The 13,423-nt window shown below is 50.8% G+C and overlaps 1 protein-coding gene across 1 annotated transcript in view; it reads left to right on the top strand.

Annotated features, from left to right (window-relative positions):
• The window catches only part of ABCC1 (ATP-binding cassette, sub-family C (CFTR/MRP), member 1), a 128,473-nt gene that overhangs the window by 40,999 nt on the left and 74,051 nt on the right, over window positions 1-13,423 (top strand). Inside the window, exons 2-5 of the mRNA XM_012647557.1 lie at window positions 2,878-3,054; window positions 4,870-4,995; window positions 7,732-7,869; window positions 8,998-9,123. Of these exons, the coding sequence (XP_012503011.1) occupies window positions 2,878-3,054; window positions 4,870-4,995; window positions 7,732-7,869; window positions 8,998-9,123 (567 nt within the window). The remainder of the gene's footprint in view (window positions 1-2,877; window positions 3,055-4,869; window positions 4,996-7,731; window positions 7,870-8,997; window positions 9,124-13,423) is intronic.

The raw sequence follows: 13,423 nt of genomic DNA, 5'->3' as shown, positions 1-13,423 counted from the left end.
GCTCTTGCTCAGGCTGGTCTCGAACTCCTGATCTCAAACAATCCGCCCGCCTCGGCCTCCCAGAGAGCTAGGATTACAGGCGTGAGCCACCGCGCCTGGCCTATTATGGTGACTTTTGGGGAAATGCAATAGACAGGCTGCATCTGGAATCTATAGATGTTAGCGGGGTAGTTTGCCTGTGGGGTGGGGTAGGGGACTCCCAGTTCAGGGAGTTAGTTCACTGTGTACCCTTTTGTGTAGTCTGAAAAAGTCGTAGCACACAGATGTATCACCTATTACAAATAAGTAGAGTGGCATGGATGGGTGCATGGGTGGGTAGGTGGATGCGTGGACAGGTAGATTGGTGGGTGGGTGGAGGATGGGTTCGTGGTCGGGTAGATAGATACATCTGTGGACGGACGTATGGATGTGTGTGGATGGGTAGATACTTTCTGCCTGCTGTGGGAGGACTGAGTAGGACCAGGAGAGGCTGGAGGCAGGGAAGGGTGAGGAGGCTGTTGCAATAGTCAGGCAAGGAATAATTGGGACTTGGAGCGGGTCACTTAAACATTTCACATACGAGCCGTGTTTCTTGCATATGCGACTGCCTCTATGAAGCCCCAGCATTGTTTTCTTTCTAGAAGGTCACATTCCTTTGGAATGAACTTTTTCTGGCAACTGCTCAGAAACTGTTCTATATATAATTACCACCAACAGTTTAATCCTTTTTCCCAGCCATCACCTTAAGAATTACAAGCGATGTGAAACCACTTAAAATAATCGGTCTTTGAGACGTCACGCCTTCTCCACGATCAAATTCTTATTTACAAGGCTGTCATCCAAATGCCCGAGCCCGCAAAGGCACGAACTTGGTCCTTTTTTAGCGTTCCTTTGTGTCTTGAGGTTTCCTAGCTAAATCTCCTTGTGTGTGTTGGCCTCCTAAAGTTAACTTTTTAGTGATTCCTTGTTCTCGGTTCTGGAAGATTTAACTGTCTGTGTCATGGAACAGTTCTGCTTCTGAAGAGCCAGTGTAGGCCCTTGCTTTGCAGACCCTTTTTTTGTTTGTTTTTTGAAGTCAAACTCCTCTATTTAAAAAAATTTTTTTTTTTAAATCATCGTAACTATTTTTAAGTATATAGTTCAGTAATGGTAAGTGTATTCACATTGTTGTGAATAACTAGATCTCTTTACTTCCTGGAACATATATGTCTTGATCAGATTGTCAGATGTTTTCTTTAAGTGGGAAATGATCTCATTTCTCTCACTTTTTCTATTTTAATGTTTTTTGACATGACTTTAAAACTTGTATGGAGCCGTGCGATTCTGGCTTCCTCAGAATTCCTTGGTGGTCTCAGTTAGGCGGTTGTGGGAAGATGATAAGTGTGGTGGGAGGGGAGGGTGGGGGAGGGTAGAGGCTGCAGCCCACTGGAGCACATGGACCCGCTCCAGAGACCGGCCACTCCCCGCTCCTGCCGATGGCCATTGAAGCAGGAATATGGGCCCAGTGCTGCCAGATTTTCTGACTTTAAAGAGAAAGCCAGAAATCTAAGTTTTTATATGAAATGATCTGATTTTAAATGTTGGCATCTAATGTAAAAAAAATTTTTTTTTTAATAAAAAGCATGCCTAAGCTGGGTGTGTTTGCTCACTCCTGTAACCCCAGCACTTTAGGAGGCCGAGGCAGGAGGATCGCTTGAGGCCAGGAGTTTGAGTCCAGCCTGGGCAACATAGCAACACCCTGTTTCTACAAAAAAATAAAAAATTAGCCAGGCGTGGTGGCATACAGCTGTAGTCTTAGCTATGCGGGTGGCTGAGGCAGGAGTGTTGCTTGAGCCCAGGAGTTCAAGGCTGCAGGGAGCTATGATTGCACGGCTGCACTCCAGCCTGGGCAACAGAGCAAGACCCTGTCTCAGAACAAACCAACCAACCAACCAAACAAAAAAGCATGCCTAAAATAATAACAATAACAATAAACCCTCTGTGGGCCACACTGGCCTAGGGAGGCCACCTGTTTCACACCTCTGATTTTTATCCACCTCATGGTAGGGATAGGAAATTCAGACCCCAAGAAAGGGCAGTAACTTTTCTCAAAGTTGTGTAACTGTTATAGTCAATTGCCAGATCAGGACTTGAGTTAAATTTAAATTGTCTGTTACAAAACTCTTAACAGCTGATTGAGGTTTATTCTTGGGCAGGTATACCTGATCTATTTACGTATGAGTATATCTATTTACCTATTTGGCACGTCTCTACAACAAAATCCAGGTTTTTTTTTCCTTTTTTTTTTTTAAATAAAAGTAACTGAAACAAATTTGTTTCTGAGTCTGGGTAGTTTAGTGGTAAAATTCAGCTCCTGATCCTACCAGCTGTGTGATACTGGACATATCACTCAACTTCTCTGTGCCTCTCTCTTCACGTCTGAGAAAGGGCATGGTGAAGTACCTATCTCAGAGAATTAAGGGAGGTAATACTTTTAAAGCACCTAGAATAAGGCCTGGCGCATAGAACTATAATTTGGGTGTTACCCCTCGTGGTGGCGGAGGAGGAGGAGGAGATTGGAAAGGCCTCCGTTCACAAGCTAGTAAGTAGGAGCCATCCACGTGACTAAAGGATTCTTCCGTTTACAAGAGGTTTCCTTCGGGCTCCTTTAAATACTGTCTCCATTTTTTGTACAACTTGTCTATTAGGTGAGATACGACATACCTTCATTCCTCGTGACTCCTTTCTTAGTCTTTCTGACGACCGAGTGTGAGTTTGCGTGTTCATCCCAACAGGGATGTGGGGTGCGGGGGTCTTGTCTGTTTTCTGAGCCCCCGCGGCAGCTGGTTTCGAGCTCTGCGCGAGTCCTGTCCTTTTCGGCGTGTCCCGTTGACCTCCCACCTGTGCTTGTGTTGGCAGGACTGGAACCTCACGTGGTACACCAGCAACCCCGACTTCACCAAGTGCTTTCAGAACACCGTGCTCGTGTGGGTGCCTTGCTGTCACCTCTGGGCTTGCTTCCCCTTCTACTTCCTCTATCTGTCCCACCATGACCGGGGCTACATCCAGATGACACATCTCAACAAAGCCAAAACGGTGAGTCCCTTGGGGGTTTCATCAGGGGCTGTCAGGTGCACCTGGGCGGGGAGCAGCGGTGGCTGAAAACTGACATTTTTCTTCTGCTTAATCGGCCCTAAGTTCCTTTTTCTAGAAGGCAAGAGAGTAACGCGGGAGATGAAAGCTGGAGCTCTGGAGTCAAACATGGGTTCAAATCTCGGCTTTGCCTCCTAGTATTTGACCTGGGGCAAACCTCCCTGAGACTCAGTTTCCCCATTTATGCAATGGAAGGGATAGGATCCTTCTCAGGAGTTAACAGGAGATTGTCAGGAGGTCTTCCTCCCTTACTGAGGCTATCTCCTTTTTATTGATTGAGTTTTTTTTTTTTAAACATTAGAAAAGTTTGTTTTGAAATCATTGCAAACCATAGAAAAACTGCAAGAATGAAACCAAGAACTGCCTTCTGACCGTGTCGACCCATTACTCATATTTACCGATTTTTAGCATTTTGCCGCATTTTTCTCGTGCGCTTTTACTCTCTCCATATACATATATTCCTGTTTATTTTTCCCGAATCATTTGAGAATGGGTAGCACCCCCCACACCCCTCCGCCCCTTAATTTTCCAGGGCGTCTTTCCTCAGAGCAGGGATATTCTGTTTTGTGAGCGCAGTACAGGTATGAAATCCAGGAAATTTCCCAGACCCGATATGTTTTCAAAACCTGCACTCTGTATTCCAGTTTTTTCCGTTGTCCCAAAACTGCGCTTTCTAGCACCTTCTCCCCCCAGCTCGGGACCCAGTCCACGGCCACGTATTGCACGCGGTCCTGTTGTTCCTCTAGTTTCCTTCATTCTGGAAGAACCCTTCGCCTTTCTTTGTCTTTCGTGGCGCTGACCTATATGAAGAGCGTGGGCCGTTATTTTATAGTATGTCGCTCGGTTTGGGTTTGAGCGATGTCTCCCGCTGAGTCACGGGTTAGGGTCACGCATGTGTGGTGGGAAAACTGCAAAGGGGATGCGTGTGCTCCGCGGGCTGTTCCATCTAGAGTTGTGTCTGCCCCTGGCTGGCCGGGTGAGTTTTGATCATTTGATCAAAGTGCTGTCCGGCTTCGCCACACACAGGTCCTGTTTTTCCCCTTAGAGCTGATCAGCAATCCGAGAGGGGACGTGAAGAGCGTGGAAATATCACGCCCCTTGTCCCACTTTCTTCTGGACTTAGCATCTGTCTCAGTTCTTTTAGAAGCCACTTTTTTCAACTCTTTACTCAGACATCACCCGATCAGAGAGGCCTTTCCCAACCACTGTCTTACCTGCTTTATTTTTCTCTGTAATGCTTATTTCTCTATGACATGATGTTGTATATTTTTCAGTTTGTTTCTTACTGATTTCCTTCCACATGGGATGTTAGCTCCATGAGGACGGGCACTTATCTCTGTTTTGTTCTCCGTTGTCTCCCCGGCACCTTGGATGGCATGTGGTGCCCAGTAGGCCCCCGATAAATGCTGCTTGGCTGCCTGTTGTCGAATGAATGGTTGTTGTGCGAGGGGCTCTCCGGCGGTGCGCTGGGGTTGCGGGTGCAGATCAGCTGCAGGCCGAGCTCTTGAGTTCTCGGGTGCTGGGGAGAATAGTGACCAGAGTCCTGTCGGAGGGAGTGGGGCGTTGCAGGCCAGCGGGGGACGGCCCAGCTGGAGGCTCACGCTAACGAGGACTTGTCCATATTCCAGAGGATATGCATTGTGTCCAAGGACCACGGTTATGGGGTTGGCTGGTTCCCCCAAGGCTGAGCTTTTCGCGAGGTGCTGGGGGAAGTTCCAGTACTGTCTCTTGTAAGACATGCACGTGCTTCTCTTCCAGGCCTTGGGATTTTTGCTGTGGATTGTCTGCTGGGCAGACCTCTTCTACTCTTTCTGGGAAAGAAGTCGGGGCATATTCCTGCCCCCAGTGTTTCTGGTCAGCCCAACCCTTCTGGGCATCACCATGGTAAGTAGAAGCTGGCTCCGAATCCTCAGCCATCCGCCAATCACAGTGGAGACCAAACGTAGCAGCCAGCATTTAGACACATGAAAACCTCACAACAAAAAATCAGAAAGCTGGCTTCTCTGGAAAAACTCAAAGATCCGGCAGCACTGGACTCATAGTGTTTCAGGGTGGCAATTAGATGGAGCTGGGATGCAGCTGCAACCTCTAGATGGGACAGGTGTTGTCCAGTTTGCCACGGTCCCCACCATGCCCTCTGGTCCTCCCTGCCACTGAGGCTAAATGACTGATGTCACCTTTTGTTCTTGTACTGGCCATCTCAGTCATTTATACAAACTGCCAGGGTCCTAATGGCCTCTTGAGTTTTTAGGCTGTGGTGTAGGAGGTGGGATACCACGCTGAATAGGAAACTGCCCAACCCCGTGGGGTTCCGAAACTTCGTGGATGATACGGATGGGGAAGGTACTTTGTTAATTACAGCTGACGTGTGTTGAGTACTTCCTATGTGCCTGGCAGTGGTCTCGGTGTTTTACATGTCTTGAAATTCATCTGATTCTTAGAACAACCCTGTGAGATGGGTACTGTTTTGTCCCCATTTTACAGGTGAGGAAACAAGGCCCAGAGAGGTTAAGTGCCCTGCTCATGGTCACACAGTTAATACGTGGCCAAGTGACGGGTCATGCTTTTAGCCCCTGCATCACGCAGCTTCTGAGCTGTGATCACAGAGTTCTTGGCAAGCCCTTGAGTGTTGTGGGATGAGGAGGGAGCAAGTAGGAGGCAGGACGTTCTGAGCAGGGGAAGCAGCTGGTCCGGGGAGGGGCTGGAGGGTCAGAAGGAGTCTGTGGGGAGCAGGACGAGCTGCCCTGTGAAGCAGGAGCAGGGTGCAGGTTCAGGGACGGAAGGTGGTGAATGCAATGGGGTCAGGAAAGACAAGGTGGAGCTAGGGAGTGAAGGACCGTGACTTTCTTTTCTTTTGAAGACAGTCTTGCTCTGTCACCCAGGGTGGAGTGCAGTGGTGTGATCGCAGCTCACTACAGTCTCAAACTCCTGGGCTCAGTGATACTCCTGCCTCAGCTTCCCGAGTAGCTGAGACTACAGGGAGGTGCCACTATGCCTGGCTGATGTGTAAATGTTTTGCAGAGACAGAGTCTCGCTGTATTGCCCAGGCTGGTCTCAAACTCCTGCGGACTGTGACTCTTTATGGCACACGTGAGGTGTTGGCTCTCTGCCAGACACTTAATCCTAGTCCTTTTATTTATTAACTCATTTGTGCAGTTTGCTGGAGATCCCCGTGTTAGAAATAAGCAGATGGAAGTACCCAGAGGTGAAGGAACTGGCCCCAGGCAGCACAGCCAGTAAATGGTAGAGCCAGATTCCAGCCCAGCCTCCAGGGTGTGGCTCCAGCATCTGCTGTGCTGTTTGTTTGTGACGGCTCTTTGCTTAATACCTGGCTCTCCTGCTGGCTTTTGCTCCCCTGTGTGTCCTCAGAGCCTGGCACCATGCCTGGCATGCAGTAAGCGCTCCATAAATGCGTTGAGGGAATGGGTCAATCAGGGCTTTGCTTCTGGAAGGGGAGACTATTTTTTTTTTGACTGGAGGGGCTCGTGCTTGCTTAACCTTCCCTGTTCTTGGTCTTTTGATTGTTCACGCTGGGGACATCAGGGTGATGGGCTGAGGCTCAGTGGGCTTCTGGACCCTTGGGGCCCTGGGCCTTGTGCCAAGAGGTGAGCTGGCCTCTGGGATCCTGATCCTCCCTCCCCACCTGAGGGCTCCATGGTGGAGTGGTGGACCAGCCCCGTTGATGAGGCGGGAACATTCTCCCTGTACCCCTGGGGACCAGAATGTGCCGGCACTAGAAGTACAAGACGGGAGGGAGTCAGCAAATGTGTTTCGTCCCTGTGTGCTGTGAGTTGGAGATAAAAGCGTACATTCAAGCTGTGCAAACACATGAAACAAATGATTCCTTAGAAAAGCACAGAATGTTTCAACACATACAGAGTGCTACATAGAGGGTGGAATTAGGGGAACTCGGTTCGTTCTAGGGGGTAGGAAGGATTCTCTGAAACAGGGACAATGGAGCTGAGGCCTGAAGGATGAGCCAGGTTGTTAAAAAGTTGAAAGGGCTGAGGGCAGAGGTTCTCCCAGTTGGGGAGAATAGCATGTGCAAAAGTCCTGGGGCCACATGGAGAATTTGAGAGCTGGTCTCCCGACTGGAGTGGAGACAGTTGAAGCAGAGAGCCAGGGAGATGTGGCAGCGGGGAGGGCAGGGCCATCCCTGTGGAACCTTTAGTGTCAGGGCAAGTGGGTTTTATTTTTTCACACTGGGTTCTCTGCATATTTTTTTTTATTGGCACGCAGAGCTGAGTAGTTACAGCCTAGACTCTGTGGCCCATGAAGCCTAAGCTAGTTATTACGTGGTCCTTTAAGAAAAAGTGTGCTGATCTCTGTTCTGAGCTTCCCCCACACCTCACCTTTTCCGGCCTATCCCCGATCTACATGTGGTCTCATTAGATTCCCACGACTCACCAGGCCGATGCTGTCAGCATCTGTGTTTTGCAGATGGGGCTCCGGCGAGACAGGGGCAGAGCTGGGCCGGGAGCCGGGTCCCCATTAGGCGGTTCCTGCACCCTGAGCCGAGGGCAGCCCTTACCCCAGGCCCAGCGTCCGCCAGGTCCCTGGGACCGAGGGGCCTTGGGTCCTGCCTTCTCTTAAGTCCTGTCATGTGGTTTTCTCTTCCAGCTGCTTGCTACCTTTTTAATTCAGTTCGAGAGAAGGAAGGGCGTCCAGTCCTCAGGGGTCATGCTCACCTTCTGGCTCGTAGCCCTACTGTGTGCCCTTGCCATCCTAAGATCCAAAATCATGACTGCCTTAAAAGAGGTAAGTGGCGGCCTTGCTCTGCATCGTCCTTCAGCGGCCCTTGGAGGAGATGCTTGCTCCATCTGGCATGCGTAGAAGCCGTGTACTGGGTCAGCTCCAGCCTTTGTTCTAGAACCTTCTTTCCCCAGGGCCCCCTTTATCTGCGTAGCTCCCAGGGGCCTATGTGGTACCTGCAAGGGCAGGACCCGTGGGTGAGTGCCAGCTGCCTGTGAGCCCCGTCAGCAGTAAACAGCAGGGCATTCAGCTCCAAATGCCTGCACTCTGGGACCGAGCCATGTCTGTGCAGTGACTGTTTCCCTAGGGGACCCTAGACTTGTCCCCATGTTACCTTTGAGGCATCAGCACTGCGCTGGCTGGAGAAGTTGTTTACCTAGGCAGCCCTGTGTTGCCGTCAGGAGTTTTTGAGGAGTGTGCACTTTTAAATCCAGCCTGCTGCTCCTGCCATCCAGGAGCTAATCAGGGACTGGCAGGAGGCAAAGGAAACATTTATTGAGTGCCCACAGCATACAGCACACACTGTCTATCGGCGATGGCACTGACGCTGATTGAGTTTGTGTTTTTAAAGTGCCTCTTCGGGCAGGGGGCGTGTTTCACGGGCAGTCTTACTGCTCACCGTGACTCGGATGGGATTCCTCCAACTCCGCACTTGTTGACATTTTGAGTCGGAGACGTCTCGATTGCGGGGCTGGGGGTGTCCTGTGCTTTGTAGGATGTTGAGGAGCATCCCTGGGCTCTCCCCACCGGGTGCCAGCAACGCTTCCAAGTATGACAGTGTCCCCAGACCCTGCCAGATGTTTCCTTGGAGGCAAAATCACCCCCAGTTAAGAACCACAAGTCTGTTTATAGGTGGGGAAACTGAGGTCCAGAGAGGTAAAGAAAGGTGACAAGGTCCCACAGCTAGTAGGAGTGAGCCGGGCCCGGGACGCAGCTCTGCTTTACTCCCCAGCCGAGCCCACCACCTCTCAGGCAGTGGTGAGCGGTGTGACCACCCGTGACGTGACGTAGCCGCCTCTCTGCTGTCCCGTCCCGGGGAGCTGGGGCGGCGGGGAAGGCTGCAGCTGAGGGGTGGGCCTGCTGTAGCCGCTTCCCGCAGGTGATCTCGTCTCCTCCTTCCCTCCTCACGTGCAGGATGCCCAGATCGACGTGTTTCGCGACGTCACTTTCTACGTCTACTTTTCCCTCGTGCTCGTTCAGCTCGTGTTGTCGTGTTTCTCAGACCGCTCGCCGCTGTTCTCCGAAACCATCAACGACCCCGTAAGTGTGACCCGGACGTGTGTGTGTGCACGTCTGTGAGAGAGACATACTGCGCGGTCACAGCTGACGTTGCTGCTCCACCCGGGATCTCGCTCGGTCCTCCTCACACGCCAGGCGGAGAGGTATCATCCTCCCCACTTTCCAGGCGGAAGACTGGGCCTTTGACGTGACTTGGGGGCCTTTGGGGGCCGAAGGAGAGAATCTGCTGTCTCATCGCGAGCTGCCACGTCTCGCAGGCCTGTAGGTTTTCTCACTTGGCAGGGTGGTTTTGGAAAATGGGAGCAGATACTTAAAAATCAGGGAATTTCACATAAATTCCAGCTGTCTAAGTTTTCTAGAAAAATGAGAAGTTCTGACAGATTAGGGCTGTAAATCCCACAGGGCAGCCGTTGGCCAGAGCTCCGAGAACTCAGAAAGCGCAAAGAAAGGGCCAGCCCTGGAGGCTGGGCTGTGGGGGCCTGGGGCACCCCACTCTCCTCCCCAGTCATCGTCTCTGTCCGTCTCATCTCCTCCCTGCTCCACTTGTCACACCTGGTCTTCCAGGGCGGTGGAGGACACCGTTTGCCCCCTGTGCAGTGCGATCCAGCAGGCCGCAAACGCGGGTGTGTGGGCCGGTGCGTTGCTGACATTTGTGTGCACGGGGCCGGGAAGGAAGGCGTCCATCGGCCGAGACTCTGTCTAGCCAGCCTGTCATTCCCTCTGGCTTCCTGTTCAGTAACCCAGTGGGGTGCCATTTGCCTCTTTGCCATTTGGAGTCTAGACCAGGGTTTGGCCAACGACAGCCCATGGGCCAAGTCTGACCCACTGCCTGTTTTTGTGAATAAAGTTTTATTGGGACATGGCCACACCCACTCACTACAGAGTGTCTGTGGCCACCCCGAGCCCAGCAGCAGAGCTGAATAGTTGCTACAGAGACTGTCACCCACAAAGCCTAAATATTTACTATGGCTCTTCACAGAAAAAGTTTCCTATCCCTGGTCTAGAACATTCCTTTAGCTCTGATGACTTTTTACCTTCCTTCTTTGTCTCCCTTCCATTTTCAGGCATTCTTTCATCCTGGGAAAGGAAAGGAAAGAGAATGGGCGTTTATGAGATGCCTGCTGTGTACTGGCGCCGTGCTAAGCTCTTCATGCGCATAGCTTCTTTAACCCTCACGCCAGCCCCGGTGAACTTGGTCCTGTTGTTATTTTTCCCATTTTACAGATAACGACACTGAGTCTCAGAGAAAAGTGTCTTGCCCAATGCGAGTGGTGCAGGAATTTGAACCCAGGATTGACTGTTCTGCAGAATCGTGTCACTTCTCTTGGTTACAACCCACTCAAGGGAAGGGTCTTGGCTAAATGACAGCTTTGCGTTAGGCTATGAGCTCCATAGGCTGGGTCTAACCCCGTAACCTCGGTGCCTAAGACAGAGCCTGGCACACACTGGGCCTTTAGTGGTGACGTGTTGTGTGGGGAGGCACCCAGCACATGTGGCATGTGTCTTGTGTAGAGTGAGGTCTGCACTGGGCCTCACAGGACATCAGACTCAGCTCCCGTTCTGCCTTTACTCACTTATAATACGATCAGGAAGGAAGAGGAGAGGAACTGACGTATAAAGAGACCTGCTGAAGGCCTAGCATAGTTCTAAGAGCTTTATTTCCTTTCTTAAACAAAATTTTGCATTTGTTTATTTTGGTGAAATACGTATAATTCAAAATTTGCCATCTTGACCATTTTAAATGTATAATTTGGCAGTGCTAAGAGCTTTTTAATCTCATTCAAACCCCTGCTGCTTAAAATGGAGACCACGGCCAGCTGCATGACTCCCCTGGGCGTGTGTGAGACACGCAGGATCCCAGGCCCTGGCCCCAGACCAAAACCTGCACTTTCGTGGCATCCCCAGGTAACCTGTGTGCACAGAAAAGTTTGCGAAGCATTGATTTAAACTTCACAATAGGTTTGAGAAGGGAGGGGTTTTTTGTTTGCTTTTTTTTTTTAAGGGATAAAGGAATTACGGCTCAGAGAGGTTGAGCTGTTAGACCTTAACTTATACCTAAGTTTGGTGCTGGAGGCAGCATGGCGTGATGGAAGAGGAGCCTCAGTGTGGAGTTGGACAAACCCTGGGATTTAATCCCACCTAAGTACTTTTATCCCTTCAACAGGCGTTTATTAAGCATCTGTTGTATACTGTGCTTGGTGCTGGGGATACTGCAGTGTGCAAAATAGATATGGTTTGAACTACAGGGGAGAAAGCGATTTCCTCCACACTCTTAGGTTCAGCGGCTGGGGCCTGCAAATCAAACCACTAAAATATTAACAGGACAGAATATTTATTATGTATGCACATGGGGGGGCCTCACAGAAAAGAAAATGAAAACCCTAAGAAAGTGATTAGGCCTGAGAGCTTCTATGCTGTTTTAACAAAGGGTGATAAATTTGTGGAGAAACGGCAAGACAAAGAAAAAGGGGTTTGGGCTTCTAGAGGGGGTAAATTGTGGGAGGGTAAATATATGGGGGGAAACTAGTGGAAGATTAGGGTTATCTTAGTAAGTTTCGTGCCGATCCATGCCAGTGTTGCCAGGGATAATGGTGGTTCTCTTGGTATGTGAGAAGGGAAGGGAAAGATTTATGGGAAGGGAATTTATGTCCTGCTGTTTTAGGCAGATAGGGGAAGGGCAAAGAGGTCTTTTTGTGTTTGCTCTTGCTTAATTGCCTTCAGTTCAAAACAGTCCTTATAACAAAGTGGGCTCTTTTGGGGTGGCGTAATTCTTACCTTCAGAATATGCTCCAGTTATCTGTTACTCCATAACAAACCACTGAATTTAGTTGCATGAAACAACAATAGTTGAATGTTTCATGGTCCTGGGTGTTGACTAGGCTCAACTGGGCGGTTCACAGTCTCTCCTGTGGTCGCCATCGATGTGGCTGGGATTCAAGTCAGTGCAAAGGGTTTCCTCAGTCTCTCATCTGGTGGTTAATGCCGACCACGGGCTGGAGCCTCCCCTGGAGTCAACGCCTACATCTGGTCTCCCTGTGTGGCCTGGATGTCCTCACAGCATGGTGGCTGGTCTCTAAGAGCGAGTGTTCTGAGAGAGAGAGCTGGGTGGAAGCTGTATCACCTTTTATGACGTAGCCCCAGAAGTCACATAGTGTCACTCCTGCCATGCTCTGTTGGTTGAGGCGGCCACAAAGGTCTGCCCAGGTGCAAAGGGAAGGGATGCACACCCCGATTCTAGATGGTGAATGGCGACATCTCATTGTGAGAAGAGCACGTGGGGTGACAGATAACGTTCCGGCTATCATGGGAAAGCAGAGTCTGCCACGTGCTGTCAGGAAGCTTGCGGATCAGCTGGGAGACAGCCCGGAAGCAGTCAGCAGACACATAACCACATAACCACGTAACCACACATATGCAGTTGAGATGAAAGGCAGGAATCAGGTTATATGAGAATCCGCTACATTTGTGACTTTGGGCACATCGCTCTTCCTTGGGGATCTCAGTGTCTCCTTCTTGAAAATGGGTTGCGGCTCAATTTGATACTGGCTGCACCTCTTCTCCTGCCCCAGATCTGAGCCCTGTGACCTGGGGAGGAGGACACTGTGACATGCTCTCTGCCTGTTTTCCTGTCCGCCTGAGTGCTGGAGTCACAGTGGAGCCTGGAAGCTGGGGAGAGTCCAGCCCTCCTGCTCTCCGAGCAGCAGCGGGTGATCAGCCACACGTCACCGGCCCTTGGAGTGATCAGCCACAGCCCGGCTCCTCCAGGCCGCCTGCGCCGAGTCACCGTGTCGGCCGTCCTTCCCAGCTGGCCCTGCTCCCACTTCGTGACTCAGATGTGTCTTCCGTCCCTGCTTTCTTGGTGGGGCTGCTCCCAACTCCGCTCCCTGTTCTGGGGCTGACAGGGCTTCTGGGATCCTGGGCAGAGCTGACCGAGCCTCCCAGGGCTCCTGCCTGTCCCAGCCTCCCACCCTCCCATCTCACTGCCACGGAGGCTATTGCCGGGCAGTGGCGAGAAGGAGTGTTGTGTAGATAGGGGGGTGGGGACTGCGGCAGATCATTGGTGGGTCCTCCCTACTCACAGCGGGGTCCTTGGTCCGGCGGTAACACCGTGGCGTCCCCAGGAACTCGGGCCCCACTCCAGACCCACTGAGCCGGGATCCCCCTCTAACAAGTCCCCTGGTTGAAAAACACTGGTTTAGGACATTCAGTAGAAGCTGCTCAGCTCATTTGAAGTAAGAGATATTTTTAGTCCTGTCCATACAACATGGAGTATTTTTCCTCCAACATTTTACTATGAACATTTTCAAGCTTGTAGAAAACG

The sequence above is a fragment of the Propithecus coquereli genome, unplaced genomic scaffold (genome assembly GCF_000956105.1).
Source record: "Propithecus coquereli isolate 6110/MARCELLA unplaced genomic scaffold, Pcoq_1.0 Scaffold27, whole genome shotgun sequence".
Taxonomy (NCBI): domain Eukaryota; kingdom Metazoa; phylum Chordata; class Mammalia; order Primates; family Indriidae; genus Propithecus; species Propithecus coquereli.
The sequence above is the reverse complement of the archived record's forward strand: the minus strand, read 5'-3'. Positions and strand labels throughout refer to the sequence as shown.